This window comes from Zonotrichia albicollis, chromosome 13, assembly GCF_047830755.1.
Source record: "Zonotrichia albicollis isolate bZonAlb1 chromosome 13, bZonAlb1.hap1, whole genome shotgun sequence".
Lineage (NCBI taxonomy): Eukaryota > Metazoa > Chordata > Aves > Passeriformes > Passerellidae > Zonotrichia > Zonotrichia albicollis.
Genome location: NC_133831.1, coordinates 4,285,721 through 4,309,035, shown reverse-complemented (window position 1 = coordinate 4,309,035; position 23,315 = coordinate 4,285,721). Strand labels below are relative to the sequence as shown.

At 41.4% G+C, this 23,315-nt stretch overlaps 1 protein-coding gene across 2 annotated transcripts in view; it reads left to right on the top strand.

Annotated features, from left to right (window-relative positions):
• The window catches only part of CDH13 (cadherin 13), a 444,090-nt gene that overhangs the window by 143,707 nt on the left and 277,068 nt on the right, over nucleotides 1-23,315 (top strand). For both annotated transcript variants that reach the window (XM_074550802.1, XM_074550801.1), the window contains exon 3: nucleotides 16,178-16,386. In XM_074550802.1, coding sequence (XP_074406903.1) covers nucleotides 16,178-16,386 — 209 coding nt within the window. The remainder of the gene's footprint in view (nucleotides 1-16,177; nucleotides 16,387-23,315) is intronic.

Genomic DNA, 23,315 nt, shown 5'->3' with positions numbered 1-23,315 from the left:
TAATTTACACAGCACCACCATTTGTTTCCACATAGAATGGATATTGAATCTGTGTAAAAAAAAAGTTACAATAGGTAGTTAAAATAGAAAAATTGTTTATTTGGTTTCCTTTGACTTTGCTTGAAACAAGATAAAGAACACTAAATATTTTTACTAGTTGGAAGGTGATGGTTTTTTAATAAGCTATGATTATTTTGTAGACCTATTATTTTTTTTTTCCATAATGAAATTCTGTTTCTGATGTAAATCTTGAGCAGTGCTACACATCAGTTTATTGGAATAATGTCTCATAATTCACCTCATGCAAGTGTGACAACAATTGGTTTTCTGCCCAGATATTTGTTTTAATTTGGAAATCTGTGGGAATTTTTGGTATTTTTTCCCTCTTGCTTAAATTAAAAATATTTTTTTAAAATCTCATAATATTAACACTTATTTTTGTTTGACCTAGAATAAAAAGTCATGCTTGGAATAACTGGTGAAGACAGAATTAAATAAATCCCATGTGATCCTTTGACCGAAGTCTAGTGCTGGTGTTCTCTTTCTCCACCAGCTCAGAAATTGGGACACTCATTTTGGGTGCAGCTTTTTCTGTCACATAGAATCAAAGACTCTCACCAGTAATGAACTCTCCTGCTGTCCTGAGGCCTAAGAATTACAGAACTTGCTCAAATGACCAGTAACACTTCCCTCTGGAATATCTGCATTTCCTTTCCATCTGTCTCCTATCCATAATCTTGTAACTTTTTGCAGAATCTAATTTTTGTGTTTTGATTTTCCCTGCTGATGTTGTTCCATGTTGTGTCACTTGTGCTACCTGGGAAGAACTGGGGTCTGCCTGTTGAGAGGCTGGTCCGTGTTTGTAAGCACTGCTTGTCTGGGATGGGAATAGAGATCTGGTATTTGAATCTTCTTTAGTGGATTTTTTTTCCCATTCCTAATAACAATTAAATGCATGAATTCATGTTTTGAAATATTATTGCCCACATTCAGCATGTGCATGCTTGTGTTGGTACTTTAAACATCCTTATTTAATCCTAACTATCAATTTGCTCATCCCTGTCTGACATTTTCAGCACTTTGTACATGTGCTTGTCATTGAGATGAACTTCCTGAGGGAGTTTCCGTGGCTGTCCCTGGTCCCTGCAGGTCACAGGATGCATTTTGAGCAAATGAATTCTTCAATACTTGTAGCCAAACCCCATTTCAGTGGAAATAAAAACCTGATGGCTTCTGTGGATGGAGACAATGAAATTAATTTAAAATTCTTGGCCTATGAAAAGCTTTTCTGTTCCTGAGAGTGGCAGATTTTGTGACACTGTCTATTGTCAATTGGTGCTCTCAGGTGGTAACTTTCTATTTATTTTGTGTGTGCTGATTGACTGTTCTGGCACTCCAGGTTTCTTCCCAGGCAAGTCTTGATGCTTGTGTCCAAATGCTGTTTTACTGGAATCTATGCACACCCTGTGTGGTGATTCCCACTTTTTTATAGAGGAGCAGTGGCCTGCTGAGCTATGGGCAGTGGAGTTCCCTGCACTGGAGAGAGCCATCCTGAGCTCTGGAACAATTCCTTCACAGGAATTGTTTAAAACATTGGAACTCAGGGAAGTTCCTGCTCAGGGAAGTGGTGGAGTCACCATCTCTGGAAAAAAACCTGTGGATGTGTCACCTGAGGACATGGCTTAATGATTAACACCATGGTGATACTGGGCTGGAAGTTGGACTTGATCTCCTAGGTCATTTCCAACCTTAACTGTTCCATGTTTCTATGGAAGTACCTGCTGTGTGACCTCAAATGAGCAATTTATCTGGAGCTCCCAACATGTTAACACAGATTATAGTTGGTTTATTTTCCATGGCTATAAAGGAGGATGTTCTAGACACTTCAGAAGGAAAAGGGGGAAAAAATACAGTCTCCTCCTGGAACAGCAAGTGAATGCAGTAGTAAAATAATGTTTACTCCTTTGGTGGTTTGGAAAGCTGGAGGAGGAATGAATAATTGGGAAACAAGTCTGCAAATGCAGCTAAGTTGAGCAGCACAACTCAGTGCCAGTTCTGTAAGGGAATGTTGCAGGGAAAGGTTGTGTCAGCAGGAGAGGGGGTGGGAGGCAGGCACGGGAATCACAGTGGGAGAAACACTTCCCCAAGGGCTGAGCACGTTCCTCCTCGTGCTTGTTTGGGATGAGAGATGCTCCTGAGACGTGAGTCAGGAGGAGGAGCCCAGAGACTGAGTGTACACGCTAGGGAGGATTGGTCTGCAAAGGCAGGAGCAGATGTGGGGGGATGAAAAGAGCCAGTATTTTATTTCTTGATTGCTTTCCATGGTTGGCCAGGTAATCTACTTGCACTCAGCCAGGGCTGCTGGGCTCCAACTCCTCCTGCAAGGAAATGTTCTCATCTCTTGGAGCTGGGATTCATATGAGAGAACTGTTCCATGTCTAGGAAATGGATAGAATGACTGTGTGATCTTTGCCAGTTCAGGATCCATTCCTCTGTCTGTAATTTACTCTTCTATGAAAGCTTCCCTGGTGTAGAATATTCCCAATCCAGACTTGTCTCTGGCAGAACTTCAAAACACTGACAGACATCTTTGAGGATTGTAATGAAATCTAGTTTTGTTCAGCTTTGGAAGGAAATTTTAATGAAGACTTTTGCAAAATAAAAGAGCTTGGAGGTGATGATCAGGAACTGCTTTCCAAAAATAATATGAGATGAACAAAGTAAAATGAAGTGTGGTGGCACCACTGCACCTCTATCGCTCTACATTGCAGTACAATAGCAGCCATTGCCTGTGCAATAATGAGGCTCATCAGTTTCCAGACAGCGGATTTTGTAATAACAGAGTATTCATGTAAAACACTGAGGGGAAAGAGGATGGAGGGAAGGAGTGAAGGTTGTCTATCAGGCTGAATACACAAAGCATTTGGTACTTCAAAACTAATTTTATTTTTAGTTAATATTCATTGATGCAAGATCTAGTCTATTATTAAGTGAATCTGGTGAATAATTACATCCATCACTTTGAAATGTTTAAGACAAGTGTGGGGTTGTAAAACCAGTCTTTTGTGTTGGAATCATCCCCAAAATTGCATTGTGGGAGCCATGTTGACACTACAGTTTGATCATGTTCTGAGTCTGAAGGATCTCAGCAAGCTCCCAGAATTGCTTATGTGCATTGTATTTACACCCATTAACCAGCCAGTCTGGATTTCTTGGGAGCCATGAGAAAGTGCAGGATGTCTCTGTATTCTCATTTTCTTGGCTTCTGTCAGTGTTTGAGTGTGACCCATCTGTGGATGAGTGAATGGCAACTGTTTATTCCAGAATAAAGCATGTGCTGAAACACAAACAAGCAGCCTACAGAAGCACTGAGCTAAGTTTAATTAGCTGTAGAGTTCATTTCAACTTCAAACTCCCAAGTTAACTTGCTAGGCAGCAGAGTTTATAATGCATGTCTTGCCAGATGCCTGCTAGACAGGAGAGCTGATGATATTATATTTGTTGCTAGGTGATGAATTCTGATAACCTTTCTGTTCCTACATTTATAAATGTCTCATGCACTCTCTGCTATAGCATAATTACTTATTTATGCCTCAGTTCCTGGGTGGAACTACTACAAAGTTGCTAAGCAGCCATGTGTATAAATGTATAACATTGTGTCACTTGAAAACTTTTGGCAACTCACATCTACCAGATGAATTCTCTGTTTGTCATGGTTGTAGCCATTAACAAAGTGGAACACAAATGAGGATATCAGCGTACACAAGGACAGAGCTTTATTTGTCACAAGAGACTAATGCTCTGGGAGGGGATGTGAGCTGGAAAAATGCACAGATTTAGTGGTTTGGGGGTTTTTTTTGCATTATTTTCTTTTTTAATGGCTTTATAACCAGAAGCAAAGTAAAGATTGACTGATTATTATCTCACCTCTTTAAACTTCATAAGCATTATAATCATTATAGTTATTCTAATGTGAAGGAAAAGAGGCACTTATTCAAACAGATGTGCTGAGGTTTCTGCATTCTAATGCTGCAAAGTGAGGTGAGAGTGTAGAAAATCTTTATGAGTAACTCTCAGTGCAGCCATCAGAGCATTTGTCATTAGTGGGACCTATACAAAGCCTAAGGAGAAATGAGGGAAAATGATAAATCAAATTATTTTTTCCTTTATTTGACTTTGACACAAGTTTAGTTGAATTGACAGCTATGATGGCAGCTGGAATTCATGTAACTTTAGGGATAACTGTAATTTATTAAATCTGAGAGAGTATCTGGTAATAAAATTCTCAGATAGCTTTTCAATGTACTCTTTTGTTGACTGTGAAGTTTAATCCAAGACACAATTTTATTAATTCAATTTTATTCACTGGTCACAACTTTCTGTGGAAACTGTCAGTTATGGGTCTGATCCATGCTCCAAAAAGGTTTGGAATCCAGCACTGCCTTGATCCCAATCTCTGCTGTTGGTTCCAGTGGTGCCAGCTCGAGGTTGGCAGCGTTACCTCCGTGGTGCCAGAGGAAGGTGGGACATCCACCTGTGACAACCAGCCAGCAGCAAATGGCCCAAAGGAGCAGAGCTTGTATCTGAAATACAGATTGTGTGAAGCAATTGACACAAGTTTTCGTTGTCATTTGCTTCATGTGCTGTTTTTGTTTAAACGTGGAGCAATTCCACCCATTTCAGCAGCAAACGTGGATAACAACACAACCAGGATCATCAAATAATCACTATTGAGCTGTTTGTGTTTTCTCTTCTTTTTTTTTTTTTTTTTCCCCATTGTTCCTTAGTTATTAAAAGAGGCACAAACTTCAGAAGCCTGATGTTCTTCCCTTGGTTTATCTGTGTAAACAAATTTAAGGTTATTTATAAATGATCCTGACTGACAGAATATACTTTCCCTCAGGTCAGTTCTTTTGTGGAAGATACCAAAGCCTGTCTTTCTTTAAAGTATAAAAGCCTGTGTTTGATGTGAATAGAAACTGTTCTGGGAATGACTGTGCAGAGCAAGATTACATGGTGCAATTTTAATTACATTGTTCTCAGCAGTGCAACTTGTCTAATCTTAGTGTGAGAGTCAAAATTCAAACCAAGGTTATTTGGTTCTGTAACAGTTAGTCCAGCACTGATATTGTTTGAATAAGTTTAACAAGTTTAAAATCTAGCACAGTTCTGAGAAGTGGCTTTCCTCATTGTCAGAAATGTTGTACTTTAGCAGGCTGATTTTTGTGTGGCTTATAGAATTATCTGTGTTAGGATTGGATGGCTGCTTGAGTAAAACAAAAGCTTAACTACCAACTCAGTTTGCAAAAGTAAATGCAGTTTAGATTCTGAAGGCCTCTGAAAAGTTGTTAGTAAACTGTGTCTAAGGGCTCAATTTTATTAACCTGATTTTTAGACTGAGGGCTGAAAAGGAGTGCAGGTCAGTTGTTTGCACATTTATCAGATCAGTCTGGAGAAATCAACTTTCTACATGAGAGGTTGAGGGAACTCTCGTGAGAGAACTTGGTAGAACCACCAAGAGGAATTGTTATTCCTCTGTCAGGCTCATTGATGGAGAAGATGAGAAACCAAAAGATTTCCCCTGGAACTGGGAGGGCCTTTGATTTACTTTTTCATTGGGAAAGCTGAACAATCTACAGAATAAATGGTTTGAGCAGATTTTCAGGCATGGCATTACTCATTCAGCAGCTGGGAAAATAGGCCAGCAACCTACAGTATCCATTTTGAAAGGAAAATATTGCACAGTGGATTTATTACTCACTCTCATTTCCTTTTATGTATTGTAAATGATGTGTCATCCTCTATTTCTGAAACAAACTCCTACCCCTGAGTGCTGTTTGGAAATTATTTCACAGAGCACAAGTTGAAGGCTTTATTCCTGGGGACGTCTTCTAAGGAAATATTATTATAATTTTATAATTACTATCACTCCAGAAGAAGGGCAGCTCTTTGTAGATGCCCATGTATTTGGGGTTTTTAACATTTCCTAGCATGTACTGACTGATGCTTTGGGTTCTGATGGAGTGTTGAGGTGAGGAAGCAGTGAGCTGAGTTACAGATTAGTTGTCATTCGGCACAGAAGGTGAAACCAAGACCCAAGACTGAGGAGGTGGAGGCAATATTGCCTTGCACAGCAACTGTGGGTAATGTGCAAAAAAGCACTTTGCAGTGATGCCTTATTTAATGAAAAGCTCCTGCCCTTTGACTTCTTGTCTCCCAGTTACTGCCACTGCAGGAGAGATATCTCAAGCAATATTTTTCTTCCATCTCTGATAAAAGCAAGTGTATAAGGCTGTGAGTAGCTGCCATGGACTTGGTATAGAACAAAAGATATTTTTTACAATAGTAATTTCTTCTTCCAGCCTCAAATCACCAGATTATTTGAACTTGCCACTGTAGGAGCAGACAAAGTTTCCATTCCTTCAGTGAGGCTCCATATTTCACTTCTATAATTTACCTTTCCTACTAATGGCCCAACCTCAGGCAAATGGAAATGTGTGTGTAACCCAGTGCATCTTCTGTTCATCCAAGAGAATATCATAGTTTTTCTTAATTAACACTCATAGAAAATTAGTTGAGTGCTGGCAGAACCTTGTGCGTTTAAAAAATAAAAAAATTGAAAAAGTTTTGACAGATCACATTAAGAAGTGACAGATCACTGTAATTATAACATACTGACCTTGAAGATAAACAGTTTTAATTGTCAACTTGAGGGAAAATATCCCCATGACCTTTGACTAATTGTCTAATTAATGAAAAATCTTTGCTAAATAAATTTGTGGCTTTGGAGGCATTTGAAACATATACTGGTGTCAATAAGGTGCTTTCTGGGCTGGTTTTACTGTAGGTGTTTCCTGTGAGTGATTGCTTGTGGGTACTGTTTGACATCTGCTAGCAGCCTTTTTTTTATACAGTTAAAACTCCTGGGACACCGTTTTTGGGTTTTTTTCCTGAATTCAAGCTCCACTGATTAGTTTTCAATAAATTACAAATATCAAGAAATTTGGATTTGTTAGCACTTAGGGTGACTGAACAAAGAATAGATGTGCTGAAGACAAGGAAATTCATGGTCAGTAGCACACTGCCTCTCCAAGCTTTATTCAGGCAGCATTCAGAGGAAATAATCCATTATATCCCACTGGGAATTCTTGTACAAACTCAGACTTCTGTCCCTTCTCCCTCCTCTATAGACACGATTAATTTCATATTGACAAACTTCTCACAGCGATCTGCAGAGCCATGAGCATATTGAATGCATCTGAGTGTCTTTGATTCTGTCTGCTTGTGTCTCAGGCCCAGCCAGTGAAGACATTGTAGGAATCCAAAGTTAATTTCATCTCATGTTCTCCTGGGGATCTTAGCACAATGTTGTGTAAATCTGCTGAAATGGAAAATTATTGATCATTTGCATTGCAATGGGAAACCCTTTCACAGACCAACAAAGTTTAAAAGTATCTTTTCTACATATCACTGCTGGCTCTGGGGTTATTTGGGCTGCTCAGAATCGATGCAGCATTAACAGGGAAATGTCACTTTCCTCCCTAGATGTGACAGCTCCTTTGAGACTGGAGCTCCACAAATGTGGTGTCAGTTCATGTCCCCTGCATTTACAGAGAGAAAACAGCTCTGGTTAAACTGAACTCTGTGTTGTGCTCAGAAGATCAATGACTGTGATATAACTTCTGAAGGTTTTATTTTTTTTTCCTTCAGACACACTCCCTGACATAATATTTTTGTTGAACAGTAATTTTTCTCTAGGGTTTAGAACAGCAGCTACAGTATTTTCGTGCCTTATAATGCAGCCACTGACCCAGGAGATCAGTCAATAACACCTCTGTGTTGTAATGAATAAGTCAAGATAACTTCCAACTGAGAACAACTCATTACAGCTCCTTCCACCTGATTAAATTTTTGCCCTAAATAAGACAATGGGCAGCAAAATGATGTGTGAAGATATCATGTAATGTGAGCTGATGAAGTCTGCTGGAGGAGGAGGAGGGAATGCCTTCAGTTTTGATTGTAGTGGTTGTGTTTTGCTGTAATTTCAAGCAGTCACAGACAGCTGATGGAGCCCTGTTGGCAGAATAAATTTGTTGAAGAGCACGAGATGCTGCTCAGGGATCTTCCTTTCTAGCAGAAAGGAAAGAGGGAGCGTGGTGGGAAAAGCCAAGTAGCAGTGGCATGGAACAAGTCAGGAATCCTTGAGTTTGGTGCTGATGGAGCTGTCTTGCTCACTTGTGCTCTGGGCTGGAAAACCAAACAGCAACCCCAGTGCTGCAGGGCAAGGACATTTTGCTCCAGGCCTGGGGTGATACAATTTGTGAGGCCTCTGGTTTTAGGGTTGATCACTTCTAGTTCAGGATACCAGATGTGATACTCAGATCAAGCCAAGTGGTGCTGCGATGTGCCAGGGGCAGAGGGGCAGAGCTCAGTGAGACGAGGAAGGAGTCAGAGCTGAGTGAGATGAGGAAGGAGGCAGAGCTCAGTGAGACGAGGAAGGAGGCAGAGCTCAGTGAGATGGGGAAGGAGGCAGAGCTCAGTGAGATGGGGAAGGAGGCAGAGCTCAGTGAGATGAGGGAGGAGGCAGAGCTCAGTGAGATGTGGAAGGAGGCAGAGCTCAGTGAGATGAGGAAGGAGGCAGAGCTCAGTGAGACGAGGAAGGAGGCAGAGCTCAGTGAGATGAGGAAGGGGACAGAGCTCAGTGAGACGAGGAAGGAGGCAGAGCTCAGTGAGATGTGAAGATGCCAGAGCCCAGTGTTGGGCAGGGCAGAAGGTGAGGAGAGGGGCAGAGCAGAGCATGGCTGAGCTGGGGTTTGGTGTGGATGGAGTCCCTGGCTCTGGAATCACACATCAAACCCATCACCCAAGAGGGAACCTTCAGTCAGGTATCACTTACTGCTCAGTGATCTGTGCTGCAGAATCTCAGGTTTTAGCAATTTCCCAGCTCTGCTATGACTGTAGGTGGTAGAGGATATGCAGGAGAGAGATCAGTGTGGCTCTTTTGTAGAACATCACACCTTCCCTTGGCTGCACCTGGCTCCTGGGTGAAATCTCTTGTCTTCCACCATCTAAGGGAGCTTTTCTCCTCTCTGTGATACGTGCAATGAATTCTGACAGCACAGGGAAAGCTGTGCCTATTAATAGGCACCATCTCTCCAGTGGAAAGGGTGTTCTCCAAAGGGCAGCAATGAACACCCTGTGCCCTATGGATGAACTGCTGGCCTAATTTTTGTGTCATAACAGGGCTCTGCACAAATCTAATCATCACACATAAGCCACACAGGGATGTTTGCCAGTTTAGCTAATCAGTTTGTTTTTTCAGACTTGAAAAGTGTGCTCAGGGATGCAGTTTGTTGCTTAGTACTTGTTCTTCCAAAGAATCCAAATATAAATGTGTATTTGTCTTAAGCAATTCTTGTTATGTTGTGACGAACGTTTCACTGTTGTTCATGTTCCCTCAATTTCTGACTCTCTGGATACTAAATAAGTCATCACTGTAATTTACTTCAGGGGCACATAAAGAAATTATATAAATGCAAGAAAATCATAAACATGCAGTGCAAGATAATAACCCACTGTTGCTTGTTGGATTTGTTAAAAAAAATAATTCTGTAGCAATTCTACTGCAGAGTTAGGGTAGCATTAAGCTGTATAAAAACCTTGAGAAAGGGTTTTCATAAAATTCATTTTGTTCATTTTATTAAATGTTCAATAAGTTTTTTTGTGTAAATACTTCAGTCACGCTAAAAGGTTTCTAATCTGTGAAATCATTATTTCTGCAGGACTTTTAGATATAAAATAATGATAATATCATAACTTCAGGAACAACCTGTCTGATTTAACTGTTGACAATGTCTTGTCTGGATATTATTCTGCTCTCAAATTTTCATGGGGCAACACTTTTTCCTTCTGCTGATCAGGTGTTTTTGCAGCAAACCAGCAGAAACACGCAGGCTGTGGGCTCACTGCCAGAACTCGTGCTCAAGAGATGGTTTGAAGGCACCTCAAAGGCAGGGAAAGAAGCTGGTTCTCCTAGTGGACCTTTTTGTTGGCTTGAAAGGCAGGATTTGTTTGGTTTCCCAGCTCCTATGCTGGTAGCTGTTGTGGCAGCTTCCTCTCTCGTTCTGGGATGGATTCAGGTAGTCCAGATGTGCTGTTCCAGGTGGATTTATGATATCCAGTGTGGGCAGGATAGCTCAACTTGGCGTTTGTGCAGCTGGAGGTGCTCAGAGCTGTCCCAGAGCTGGGAGCCCTTCCCTCCCCAGCCCCTCTCCCTTTCCTCCCTCACTCTCACTGCTAACAAGAGCCCCTCCAGGTCATGGTGCTTTATGAATTTTTATACACAGCCACAGCACTCAGAAGCATTTCCATTTGCCTCAGCCATCACTTTCCTCCGTGGTTAATGAGGCTCAGCCTCTCTCACTTCCCTGTTTTGAGCAGAGCTGGGGGATCCCTGCTGGGCTGGCGAGTAAAGTTGCCTTTGTGCAGCTGTAATGTGCTTTTCTTGCACCTCCAGACCTCTCACAGATACACCTTCTGACTCGTGCCTTCAACAGGATCTAAAGTTATTTGCTAGAAAGGAGAAGGAAAAAAAATGCAGAGGATAATATTGCTTTGATGTTGTAATTCCCATGGATTTGAGCAAGGCTAGGTTATATTTCCAAAAAGCATCTTCATATTTATTGATAGAGCAATTAAGTCTGTATTTTCAATGTGAAATTTCCACATTCAGGAGTAATTTTGTTGCTTGTTATGGCGAGCTAACAGAAAATATATGAATGCCTGTACACAGGGAGGTACAGAGTTAGTTTTGGTGTGCTTATAGATAAATATGCGTATTTATTTATTCAGAATACCTCTGTGGAGATTTCACCAGAGAGAAAATTATGGATTCAGTATTTCTGTTCAAAACAAATTAAACTGCTAAGAATTAAACTCAGAAAAATTACTTTGGAAGTGGAATATATCAGACCAACATATGCTTTTGAATACAAACCTATTTCAGCTTGTTTTCTTTCACTTTAGTTGATAAGAAATGCAACTGCTAACCTTTCAGTGTTTTAAAATGGTATCCTTTAAAACATCTGTGGGTCATTATCATAAATATCACAGTGGTGTAGAAACCTCACATTTGTGATATATCATAACAGGGAAAATGGAATGCACTGAGAGGAGGAATCCCAGGAACATGAGTTTCCTTGCTGAGATCTATCAAGGTTAATATTTCCAGTTTAAACTTTTCCCATCATTGCAATAATGGACTTGGGATCCTGCACAAGTTTTTCCACCAGATCTTTTGGCGATAATAAGCTCAAAGTCAGTGATTAAATCCTTGGGATCCATGTAGGTATTGCTAATAATGAATATTGCTCAGTGGAAAGAGACACTCTGTACAATTGACACGTGAATTTTACAAAAAGGAGTAAAAGTCTAACACAGGAGGCTGAGAAATGAGCAGAGGGCGATGAATGACACTCATGTTTTTCACTGGGAGCTGCTTGGCAGTGTTTTCATTTTGCTTGCATGGAGTTTTGGAGCCTGCCTCATAGCATGTGGCACATTAGGCACAATAAAGATGTTCATTTGGCAGCTGGAGCACGACTAGGAACATCAAAAGAGTCATGGATGCGTCAATAAACGAAGAACTCCACCCTCACATAAATATTAGATCAGTGTTTTAATTGCCCATTGAATTCCTGTCAGTGAGACATTCACTCGTCATGCCTGGTGCAGCATTACCAACGTTTCAGTTTGGGGCTAGAGCTGGTCTGTTGCTATCATTCATTTTTTGCACTTTTGTCGCACCCTGAGCACCAAACAGGAATCATTTTGTTGCAAGTGCTGTACAGACACAGGGTGAACAGGTGGCCTTTGCTCTGAGGAGTAGAAAATCCAGTTAAAGTCCTCAAGCTCCAATGCAGAGTGAGTGTGCAGGAGAACATGGGAACTTTTGGGGGGTGTCTGCAGCCCCTCTCATCAGGCTGCCACTCACCCAACCTGTTATAATGCATGTGGGTAGTGGGAAAAATGTCAATTATCCATCTCAGGGCTTTCCTCACACCTCATTTCTGTGACAAATGCATGAACATCACAAACATCATCACACAGACCATATGTTAGCAGGGCTGCCAAGCAGCCAAGTGTTGGATATTCAGAGAGCACCTTTGCAGCTCAGGCTGACACGTTCCACAGCTGATATCCACAACTTCTGTCTCATTTCTTGTTGCACTGGTTGGTACTTGGGGGACAAAAGGAGTAATGAATTAATCGCACTTTTGAGTTTTTACATTTCTATACTGGTTTTATGTACAGAGCAAGAATTTTTCACCAGAGAATAAGAACTAAAAATCCAATTTGCCTTGTATTTAATGGGCATTTACAATGTACAGGTTTGGTTAAGAAGTAGATGTGATGCCATGGATGGGAAATCTGAGGAAGCTGATGCAGCTGAAACTCCTCAGAGCTCTCCTGAGTGCCTGGCAGGGAAGGTCGGTGTGGTCAGTGCCAGCCTCAGCTCCATGGGCTGTGTAGCTGCTCCTGGAACCTGCCAGAGGCAGCTCAAGTACTGTAAATTTGGGGTATTTGGCTCTTCCCCAGAAGCCACACGAGTTTAAGGAAGCAAAATTCCAGTGAGGAGCTTCCTGGGGATGTAATTCAATCTCAGGTGATGTTCCCCACTCAGCCCAGTCCAGCAGACAGCACCACCCTGATAAGGTCCACATTTGACTAGGGATTTTATCTAAGGCTCCAGATCTCCTCAACTCTCAACAACTGGTTTCAGTTTCCTCCCTGTTGGCCCTGAGGCCAAATAATCTTCAGTGTTCTCTATCCCTGTGATCACTTCATCTCCTCCCACTTCTAATTGCTCTCCTACATATCAGTACTTCTCAGAGCCTTTTGAATTTCTTTCCTTCTCCTTGCTATTAACCTCACCAAATACTCTCATTTCTGTGGTAGGACTGGGAATTGAAAGCATCAGTGCTTTTGGATGAGATATGGTAAAAAAACCCAGTTTCCACTTTCAAACAACTCTGCCTCAGCCCTTTTTGGAAAAAGTTGCAGGGTTTTGTGAAGCAAGATGAATCGACAGCAAAGTATAAAAGGTTTAAAAGTGTCAAATTCTTACTTCCAAGGGAATATAGAATAGATTCAAGTGCTTCTCCTTATTCCATGTGCCAAACCTGCAGGTGGCCTTTGAATTTCCCCAGAGCATGCAGATGGCAGCGATGCAGGGATCCCAGGGCTTGTGAGCACTGAGCAGAGAGGTGGGAGCAGAGCACCCCCAGGCAGCTCCTCCCTGCCTTAGAAACAAAACCCTTTGTGTTTTAAAAAAGTTTGTCCTTTTCTTCAAAGGCACCTGGACTGTTTGGCTGGGTGATGCTACAGCTCTGAACCACGACATTGGATTTTAAGGGATTATTTTATTATAGTTGTCTTTGACTTTTAAGTTTTTTAGAACTTTTTATTCCTCATATAATTTCTCAGAGGCCAATGCTAAATTTTTCCAATTGTAAGCTATTAATAGGTGACCAACAGCAGTTTTTGATTATGAAAAGACATTTATTCAGACAATCACAGACTGGCTTGGGTTGGAAGTGACCCTAAGAGTCATGCAGTCCCAAACCCTCTGCAGTGGGAAGAGATGCCACCAATACAAGTTCCTAAACCTTGTTTCATTGGGTTTTTAAAAATTATTTAGTTGGGTTGTGTGGTTTTTTAGGGGATTAAAAAATAAGAGACTTGTAATTCACAAAGGCTGCAATCCAAGCAGTATCAATACAGTGGTTTGTACAGAGAATTTCAGCTTCCCACATTTGTTGTGACAGGAAAATATTGCATTTTTTGGTTGAAAAAAGCTTTAGGAAATTGAAGTGAGTTTATTAAAACACCTGCCATAAACCCAACATCAACTGCTAAGGGTGGTTTTTCACCAGGCAGATTTTTCTCAGGGAGCAAAACCCTCTAAACCCTGCTGTGGGCACCAGACCCTTCCTGGGAGCAGTTCCCAGCCTGGGAGTGCGGGCACCAGCACGCTCTGAGCACTCTGAGATTGCTTTAAGCTGCTGCTGCTCCCAAATTCAGTGGTTTTCCCTCCTGGTTCTCCTTCAGTACAAGACTTCGCAGGCAGGATGTGCCACCTGACAGCCTGAGATAGGTTTGTCTGGAGACACTGCAGTGTTTGAGGGAAAAGAGGTTTTGTTTCTTTTTTTATTTATAATCCCTCTTGCTTTCAGCAAAATTCAATGCAACACCAAATGAGCTGATGAAATTCTGGTTTTCTGTCCCGCTGTGAATCCAAGGATAGTTCTCTTGCCCTACAGTAAGACGGAGGAAATGGGAGCAGTTTTTAGTTAAAAACATGTAATTTAGCCGAAGCCTCATGCAGCAGCAGATCCTTCAGCTGCTGGGGGAGTTGTTCTGCCAGAGCCCATGGTGTCTGTCAGAGAGTTTGGGCTCTCCTCGGGAAGGAATTGTCTGGTGCGAATTCACAGGGTCAAGGCTTCATGGGGTGGTTTTAATTTTGTCTTGTTCTCAGCATCCACGTCTCTTCTAATTGGCAATTAAATTCATTTCCCCCAAGTCATTTCTGTTTGGCCAGTGATGGTAATTAGTGAGTGACCTCCCTGTCTTCATCTTTTCCATCCTTCTCCTCAGTTCTGCTGAGGTGGGGGAGTGACAGGGTGGCTGGGAGCAGCCCAAGGCCAGCCCTCCACTCTTGCCTCGGTAAACAGTGCCTCACATCTCCTTTTGTGCCTTATTCTGTTTGAGTGCTTGAGATTTTGGCATTGTTTAATTGTTAATCCAACCCATCTCATCAACATTCATCATAAAATGAAGTTGTAAATTCTGGAATCGGTGATAGTTCTTTTTCCCTGTGGTGTTCTGCTTTGGGATTGGATCCCAGGGAATGCTCAGGAAGGAAGGATCTCCATGAGGTCCTCTGGCAGCCCGGTCTTCATGTTCTGCCTGGAGAGAAATAAGAATTTGATGAAGAGGATTTCTGTGTAACTTGCCAGGAGTGCTGAGTGGCCACCCACCATGAGACTATTCCTGTGCTTTAGGAGCAGTTATAGAAATTCCACAGTCGGGAAGAGTTTAGGGATTGGCCACAAAAGACTCTGGCATTGTTTCTCTTCCTTTAAAAAAAATGCCTCAGTACAAGAAGTGTATACAGTGAATTTAAACAATTATGTCAAGTGTTTTATTTTGCAGTAAAACTCCATTGTTGTTGATTTTATGTAGCTGGTATCACTGTCTGTAGTTTTTTCTGAAATTGTAATGCAGTTTTTAAAGATCCAGGGGAAGTGAAATGTAAAATAAAAATAGTGAGAGCATACAGGTAAATGAAAAGTCTGCAGCAGCAGTAACTCTAGGAGAAGGTAGGGAATACAAAACAGGCTGTCTGCAGAAAAACCTTTCACATGCAAATATATTGTTCAAAGATGTCAAAACCTGAAAAGTTCATTTAGCAATTGCAAGTTTGTGGTGAAGATCTCTTACTGAAATAGCTGGTAGTTAAATCACTAATATTTTATCCATTATTTTGTGCAAAATTACTCAGAGAAGAAATTTGAGACAAAATCTCAAATCTTTGTGCTTTAGGAATATTTTCCTCTTTATGCCGGCTTTCATAAATATTTTAAACTTTCCATGTAAAGTGAAACAGGATTATTGAGAGCTGCTGGTCAATTAAAAGTTCTCACAATCCTTAGATACAGAGCAGCTCATGGGCTGTGTGACAATCCTGGCAGTAGGAAATGTTAGAGTTCAGTTTTTCAGTTTTATAAAATTTTTGCAGTAGCCTGGGGCTGAATATTCTGTAAACAACCAGTGCTGAGCCCAAAGATGCGTTGGATATCTGAAAGCCTTTGGAGGTCCTGGGCTGGGATGGGGAGCACAAGGAGGTCTGATCCCAAAAGGCTCATATCCAATTTGTTTTATTTATCTGCCACCCACTTAGACTTGTCAAAGCCTCTTCATCTTTCTTTCATTCATTCATACATTTCTTTATGAAGAAGAATCAAAAAAAATATAGAATTTCTTTGGAAGTTTTTCTCCTTTGAGAGACATTTCTTCCCAAATCTGTAGACAACCTAATAACATAAAGATATCTGAAGCTTGTGTTCCAAAGTGGATACTTACAATGTGTTTTTTCCTTTTTTCTTTTTGCCCCCAGTGAAATTTGATGACTGCCAGGGGAACAACAAATTGAACTTTGAAGTTTCTAACCCAGACTTTAGAGTGGAACTCGATGGGAATTTGGTTGCACTCAAGAATGCATCAGAAGTTGGCAGAGCCTTGTTTGTGCACGCGCGGTCGGAGCACGCCGAGGATATGGCAGAAATCTTTATCCTTGAAGAAAATGAAAAACGTGGGGCATTAAAGGTAAGAGAAATACCAAAGATTAAAAAAAAAAAAAAAGGGCCAAGGAGATGCTGCTGCTAAATATTTACATGTGTCACCTAGGATTGTAGGCAATTTTAATCTGTTAGCAGAGATCAAAATCAATCTTCAATGCAGATATTGCTGTAACATTTTAGCTCTTGGTTTAATTTGTGATGCAGATTTCCCGGGTTGAGGAAGATGTATTACATCTTCAGGTGGGGATGCTAAACATTCATAAAGACTTTATTCAAATGAAAGAGCCCAAGTATGAAAATTGACTGCTTCTTCCAATGTATGTTATGCCAGGTAATCACAGTTTGGCCACAACTAAAAATGGAAAATCATAGTTTAAATGTGTAATTTAGAATTTACAGAACCTTCACGTTTTGCTCCAAGTCTAAGTGCATGGGAATGAATTCTGTGTAATTTAAATTTTCATATTGGTCTGCTTCTCTGACATTGTTAGGTGGTAAACTGCTTAAGCATCTGCACACAAACAGTGTTCACATTTACACTCTGTCTCTGTACCCTGCTGATTTTTTCTCTGCTCTGTCCACTGAATGTTTTGTGCTTTCTTTTCCTCTCCTGAATTTCAGTGTAAAACAAACCTCATCCTTAGGGGGATAAAGCACTTCATAAATTGAATTGAATTATTATAAATGGAATTATTTACTTCACACCCCTGCAAGTAAAAAAAAGGAGATGTGACATAGCTTCACTTTTGTGTCCTGGCATTTAGGAGAGAGGCAGGCAAGGTTGTGGCTTACTAGGCAATTAAGCCTGGTACCTTTCCAGACCTATAATTTCACAGAAGTATAAAGAAACTTTGATAAAAATGACTGATCTGCTGTCTTGATTTGGTATTTAGACATTCAATTGCCAGCATTCTCCTTATATTCCTAACAATATATTAGTATAACTTAAGCCTTCCATTATAAAAACAAATTATCCTGAGGAGAAAGGTTGAACAACCTTCTGAAAGTCCAAGGCTGAGGAAAGGTTTTGCTCTGCACTTTAAGCAGCACACCATGTGAATATGGATTGCCAGCAGGAGAGAAAGAACCAGAATGTGTAACTGCAGAAAGCTGATCAGAACACTGAAATGGAATTTAATTTTATTTAAATATGCCGTTTCTTCACAAAATTAAATTTTAATGCAGTCATACTCGAGGGAGTCTCTTACGTGGAGGAGCTGTGAGTTTAGGACTACAGATCACCAAATTCAGAGTAGGAAAGCTACACTTGAGGAGCAAGCTGGGCACTTGGCTGTCCTGTGCCTCAGACTAGCACGCCTTGCTCCTTCTGGTGCATTCACAAGAATGTTCAAATGATTTTATTTTGAAACCTTAGGAGCAGTTTCAAAACGGGGATGATCATTCTCTGGTTAGAAGTTACTAAAACCACTGAGGAGTTTGAGACATCTCTGACAGGAGGCCTGGAGTTAAACTTCAAGGGATTGGTTTATGTGTGAAGATCTGACTCTCTGAGAATCACATTCTGAAGATTTATTCTGGTTTTCTTAGAGAAGCAGCCCTTCCAGATCTGTGAGGAGAGATATTCTATGGAAGTTACAATCTAGGGGAGATCTTGTCAGATATTCTATGGAAGTTACAATCTAGGGAAAATATTGTCAGATATTCTGTGGAAGCTACAATCTAGGGAAAATCTTGTCAGATATTCTGTGGAATATATGAAATCCAGGGGAGATCTTGTCTCATGAGCAGGAGTCACAGGACGTGAATTTGCACAGATTATGACAAGCTCTGCCAGTGACCTTTTGTCTTTACGTTCTGTTTGGGTTCTGGGGTGTCTCCCCTCAGAATGTTCCAGCAATATTAATTGATGCCTAGTGTTGAAATCTCTCTCCAGACTACATTGGAAAGCCAGGGTTGCTTTGGCCCCACTCCTGGATTCTGTTCCAACCACTTTGTGTTGTTTCAGAGGGAGAAAACCAGACTAAATCAGGCAAATTCTGCCACTTGCCAGCCTTTCCTCACAGGTGACAATATCACAACATCATCTCAACCTGCATTCATCACCTCTTTCTGGCTTTTGATATTCATGCCATAAGCACCTGATTACCCATTTCAGGTGGGATTTAGTATCTGCAATGCCATTGTGAGTGACATGATGCCTTAATGTGTCCTGGGAAATCCATCTAGAGAGAATCACCCCTCCTTCAAGGGGATATAAAAATCTCTGGGGCTGTCCTGCTCTGGCCTCACCCTCTGTAGCTGTTAAACCAATATTTCTTCCCAAACTTTTTCATCTATTTTCCTATTTTAAACACCACACAGACAGTGCTGTCTTTCTGTTTGTCACACTTGAGAAGGATATAAAGACTGCAGCGTCCTATCTAAAGTGATTTTATGATAAATTTGAACTTAATCCTGTACTTTTGCAGTCTAAATGTGTCAGCACGGAAACAGCAGAACTGCTCCATCTGTTTATGCAAGGAGCCTTGGCTAAGAAATGCTCAGATGGAACCTCAGTAATTCAGCATAATTCTGTGGGGTTAAGATGAGCACATGCTGGAGCAGTGCTTAGCATTCAGTACTTAGAGAACTGTACCTTGTCTAATTAGGGGATAAGTAGTTCTTAAGTATTTCCCCACTGCCAGCAACTGCCATTTCTTTTCTGAAAGGATGTAACCTACATCTGTGAAATCCCATTGTTAATGTTGCTAATTGCAGATTCCCAACGTGTTTGGGAATGGCTCTCAACAATGATTTCTGATGTGCTGACTGGCACTCGGAGCCTAGGAGCAGAGAGTAGCTCCTAAAACTTTCTGATTGCTACCAACCATACTTTGGATGAATATGTAAATTATTTAGGGGTGCAATCTGGAATGTGCAGAAAAGCCTGGAAAGATGGGGGATGATTCCAGCTGGCCTCACCGATCCATCCTATGCGAAAAACTAAATTAACTTCATGGCCAGAGTATAATCATTAGCTGTTGGAATATCACTTAGCATTTAGCTGTTATTTGCATCTTAAGGGCCTGTTTTCCTTCCCTTCTGCCAGAAGCATAACAGACCTGCAGAGCCTGCAGCTCTCCATCCAGGGCTGCCATGGCTGCAATATGGGCAGAAGTGGTTCCTCAATCATGAGCCAGCTTGGCCGTGGTCACACAATCTCCTGCAGGGGCAGACACTGCATTGCTGCTTTCCCTGGTGTCTGCATGTCTAACATACCTTAAACCCCGTCAGTCTCTGCTGCAGATATTCATTCATGCTGAGATCTGTCCATCAGATTCCACACTGGATTCCAGATCAGCCTCCAGCTGGAATTGATTTCTGCAGCCTGCTGGATGTGCCTCCTCCCTCCTGTGATTTTGGATAGATGTACTGGTCTCTGTCTTGACAGAGAGGAATATTCCCAAAAATCTACTGTCATTTCTGAGAGGCTTTTTAATGTGAGTGCACAGAAGAGCCTGTGGCAGGTGGAACAGTTAACTCTTTAATGGTTTTGTGCCTGTACACCCTTGGAGCCTGATGCAATCAGTGCTCAGTGAAAAAGAGGAATTCCACATGCACTCCCCATGGAGCAGGGCTGGTGGGCCATGGAACATTCCTGTGAGGAATGCTGCTCACTTCCAAAAATTTAGAAAAGTTTATTAAAACTTTATCAAAAACACAACAGAAGACTGAATAGAGAAAAAATTACGATGGGAGCAGAGGATTTTCCCCACCATGTGCTCACCCACACAATGGAGGTTTCACCTTTTAACCCTTTAGCCCCTTCCAAAGTTCTGTCCATGGACTCCTCCTTCCCTGTCCAGTGGTGGAAATCACTTCCTTAAATCTGTTTTGGAGCTCAGGTGCTGCCATAGTAATGAGCCAACCCTCCCAAATGTCCCAAACCCAGGCCCCTCCCTGATAACAACACAAGGAGTGAAAAACACAACTATAAACCTATAAAACTTCTCTAAACATACATACATGATATTTTCCTTTCAGTTGTGAGAGTCAAGCATCCAATCACTCATCTATCACCTTCCCCATGGAATCCCAGTGTTGGGATGTGCCTTGCCCTGTCTGTGCCCTGCTCTGACAGCGTTTGCTTGATGCCCTCTCACACAGCCAGGACTGGAGTGCTTGGGAATATTAAGAAAAAAGAGACCTGGAAATGTTTTGATTCACCCAGAATTCCCCAAATGAACTTTGGATTCATTCTGAATAATTCAGAGAATTGCTAAGCCTCAAATCCCTAATGGAAAAATAAATCACTCATAAACCCTAGCTGAGGAGAAAATGGCTGAGCCAATGACTGGCAGCATTCTCTTCTCTTTTCAACTTGTGTCTTGTCCAATGCTTGATCCGTGCTTTGTTTTATGGAGAAAGTAGGACAACTGAAAGTTGGAAATTTTGTCTTATCTGAACATGTGTCCAGACATTAGAGGATTTATGTATTTATTGAAAGAGTCAGGTTTTGTGGAAGGCAGAAAGAGTTGCCAGGCTTTTTTAGAGCCTCATAATAAATGGTGAGTTGCAAAAGGTGGCAAGCTGAGACTTGAACCTTGTCCTCCAAGGCTAAATAAAATGGTGTCTGCTGGTCCTGTCCCCCTCTGAAATCTAGTGCTGGTTTTAATGAACATACCCTCAGTGTACTGAGAGCTAAAACGAAACATTGGGACACAATCTGTCTCTGCCTCTCCGTGTTGGCAGCCTTTATTTTTTTTTTTCCTTCCCCACAGCAAAGGGAGTTATTTAGAACTTTTATTTGCTACACCATTACAGACACAGGGTGAGGGGTGGAGGGGAGTGAGATATCAAGAGTCTGGCACCAGAGCAGATAAGAGGGCAGGCAGATATTCAGAAATTCCAGGCTGGTAGAAACTTCACTGCATGGTGCTCAGCAGTCTTCCATACAGAAGGATGAAATGATTAAATAGAAACTGTCAAACCCTCAGGACACATTTCAGGCACTAGATAGCAAAGGAACAGGAGAAAGAAAAGAAGAGATAAGGGTGAGGAGCACACCCAGAGACAGCATGTTGTAGACAAAGTTTAAAGCCATCTCCAGCAGCAGCTCAGACCGAAGGAAATGAAGTTGCCCCAGTGCTGTTACTTTGTCCAGTGCACTTTGTACCAGCCAGGGGCTGGGCAGAAGCTGCTGCTTTTTTTCCCTTTGTCAAATCACTGCTTTCCCCAATGCCAGCACTCAGCTGTGTTTGTTACAGCAGCCTCAGCAGCCTGGCTGGAAACTTCCCTGCAGACCCAAATCCTCATTCCTACCAAGCCTCTGCCTTTTGTGCAAGTTGCTTTCTGCCTGTGCATGTTTCCTAAAGTATCAAACAGAAATAATGAAACTAAGCTCCTTGGATTTAAACCTTAGCATTTCTTGTTTGTGTCTTGCTCTCTGCTTATCCCCACAGGATAGAGATTGCAAATATTATGGATATGAGATAAAAAGTGCCTAGAGCCTTAAATCCTACATGTATGGCTTTCTGCCTTAGAAAGATGATAACGGATCAATAATCTTATTATGAATCAGGATTCTCTCACAGCAGAAAATATTCAGGCAAGGAAGTGTGAATAGTTGAGTTTAGTCATCTGGCAATTCAATAAGTTATTTGGGAAATAAGATCAAGAATCAGCCTCTCTGATATAGCAGGCAATCGTTCCCATTAACGTATATTAGCATTTTTCTGTTTAGAACAGAATTCCAAATAGGCTGAAAATGACTGTGCAGAGGTATGGAGATGGACTCTCATATGAGATATCGACAAACAGGCTCCAAGAGCTCCATGTTATTAGATTTTGCATACAGCAGTTGCAGCAGAAAGGGATGCACTGCATAAATAAAATACCATGTTTTGCATTTAATTTTAGAGGCACAAAATTGAATAAGTCACAGGGGGTGCATCAATACCTATGATACGTTTGAGTTATTATACTGATCAAAACTGTGTACAGAATACCATTCCAAGAAAAGCTGAGGAGATCCCTTGCCTTCAAATATGAAAGTGTCCTTCAGGCATATAAAGAAGGATTTTCTTAAAGATCAAACAACAAAAAAAGTCATTTTCTCACTGTTCAGTTTGGCAGAAAGTTTAACATATAAACATTCTCCTAGCCATTAAGTTATTAAGTTGTTATCACTCCTGTTACTTTTGTTATCGCACTGCAAACACATATTGACTTGGAAATCATGCATCAAAAGCTGAGGTAAAAGTGATCTTAGAATTTAATACCTGTGTATTGGTGGCATTTTCGTAAATGACTTTTCCATGCTATAATCACCGCTGAATAGATTTTTTTTCTTTTAAAGTCTGCAATGCTACTTTTAGGATTGCACAAAATACATTTCAATTAATGTCAATGAAAGCAAGAGCTTGTTCTCATCAATGGGTCATTCTCTAGTGTCATTTAGCTGCCTTTTAAACGATATTTTTATAGAAATCCTCTGTGCAGACCACTTGCTGTCACAGAAACAACAAAGAGCTCCTTTTGTAGCAGAAATCTCCTCAACCTCTTTTCCACAGAAATTCCAATCACCTGTTTTCCCTTTTTATGCCTCAGCCTGATCCAGAAGCTGCTGAAATGATCAGATTCCAGAGGGTTTCAGCTGAAGCCCTGGAGCAGGAGCTGTGCCTGGCAGTGCTGTGGCTCCCCTGCCCCTTTGCTGGGCAGTTTTTGGGTGTCCCTGCAGTGCCCCCCAAAGCAGCTCTGATTTAATGGACACCCACCCTTCTGCAGCCTCCCCTCCCCTCCAGTGCCAGGCTTGTGCTTCCTCAGGCCTGCTCTGAATCCCCCCTTCCCCAGCACCAAGGAAATGCAGGTTTCATATCCACTGGCTTTGGAGTTTGCTCTGACAAAGATCCATTTATCTGAGAATTATTATGGTGCCAAGAGATGTGGCAGTTGCCATAGCAACAATTACATATTGTGTTGAATACCAGAGTAAATGCTGTAAAGAACAGGAGC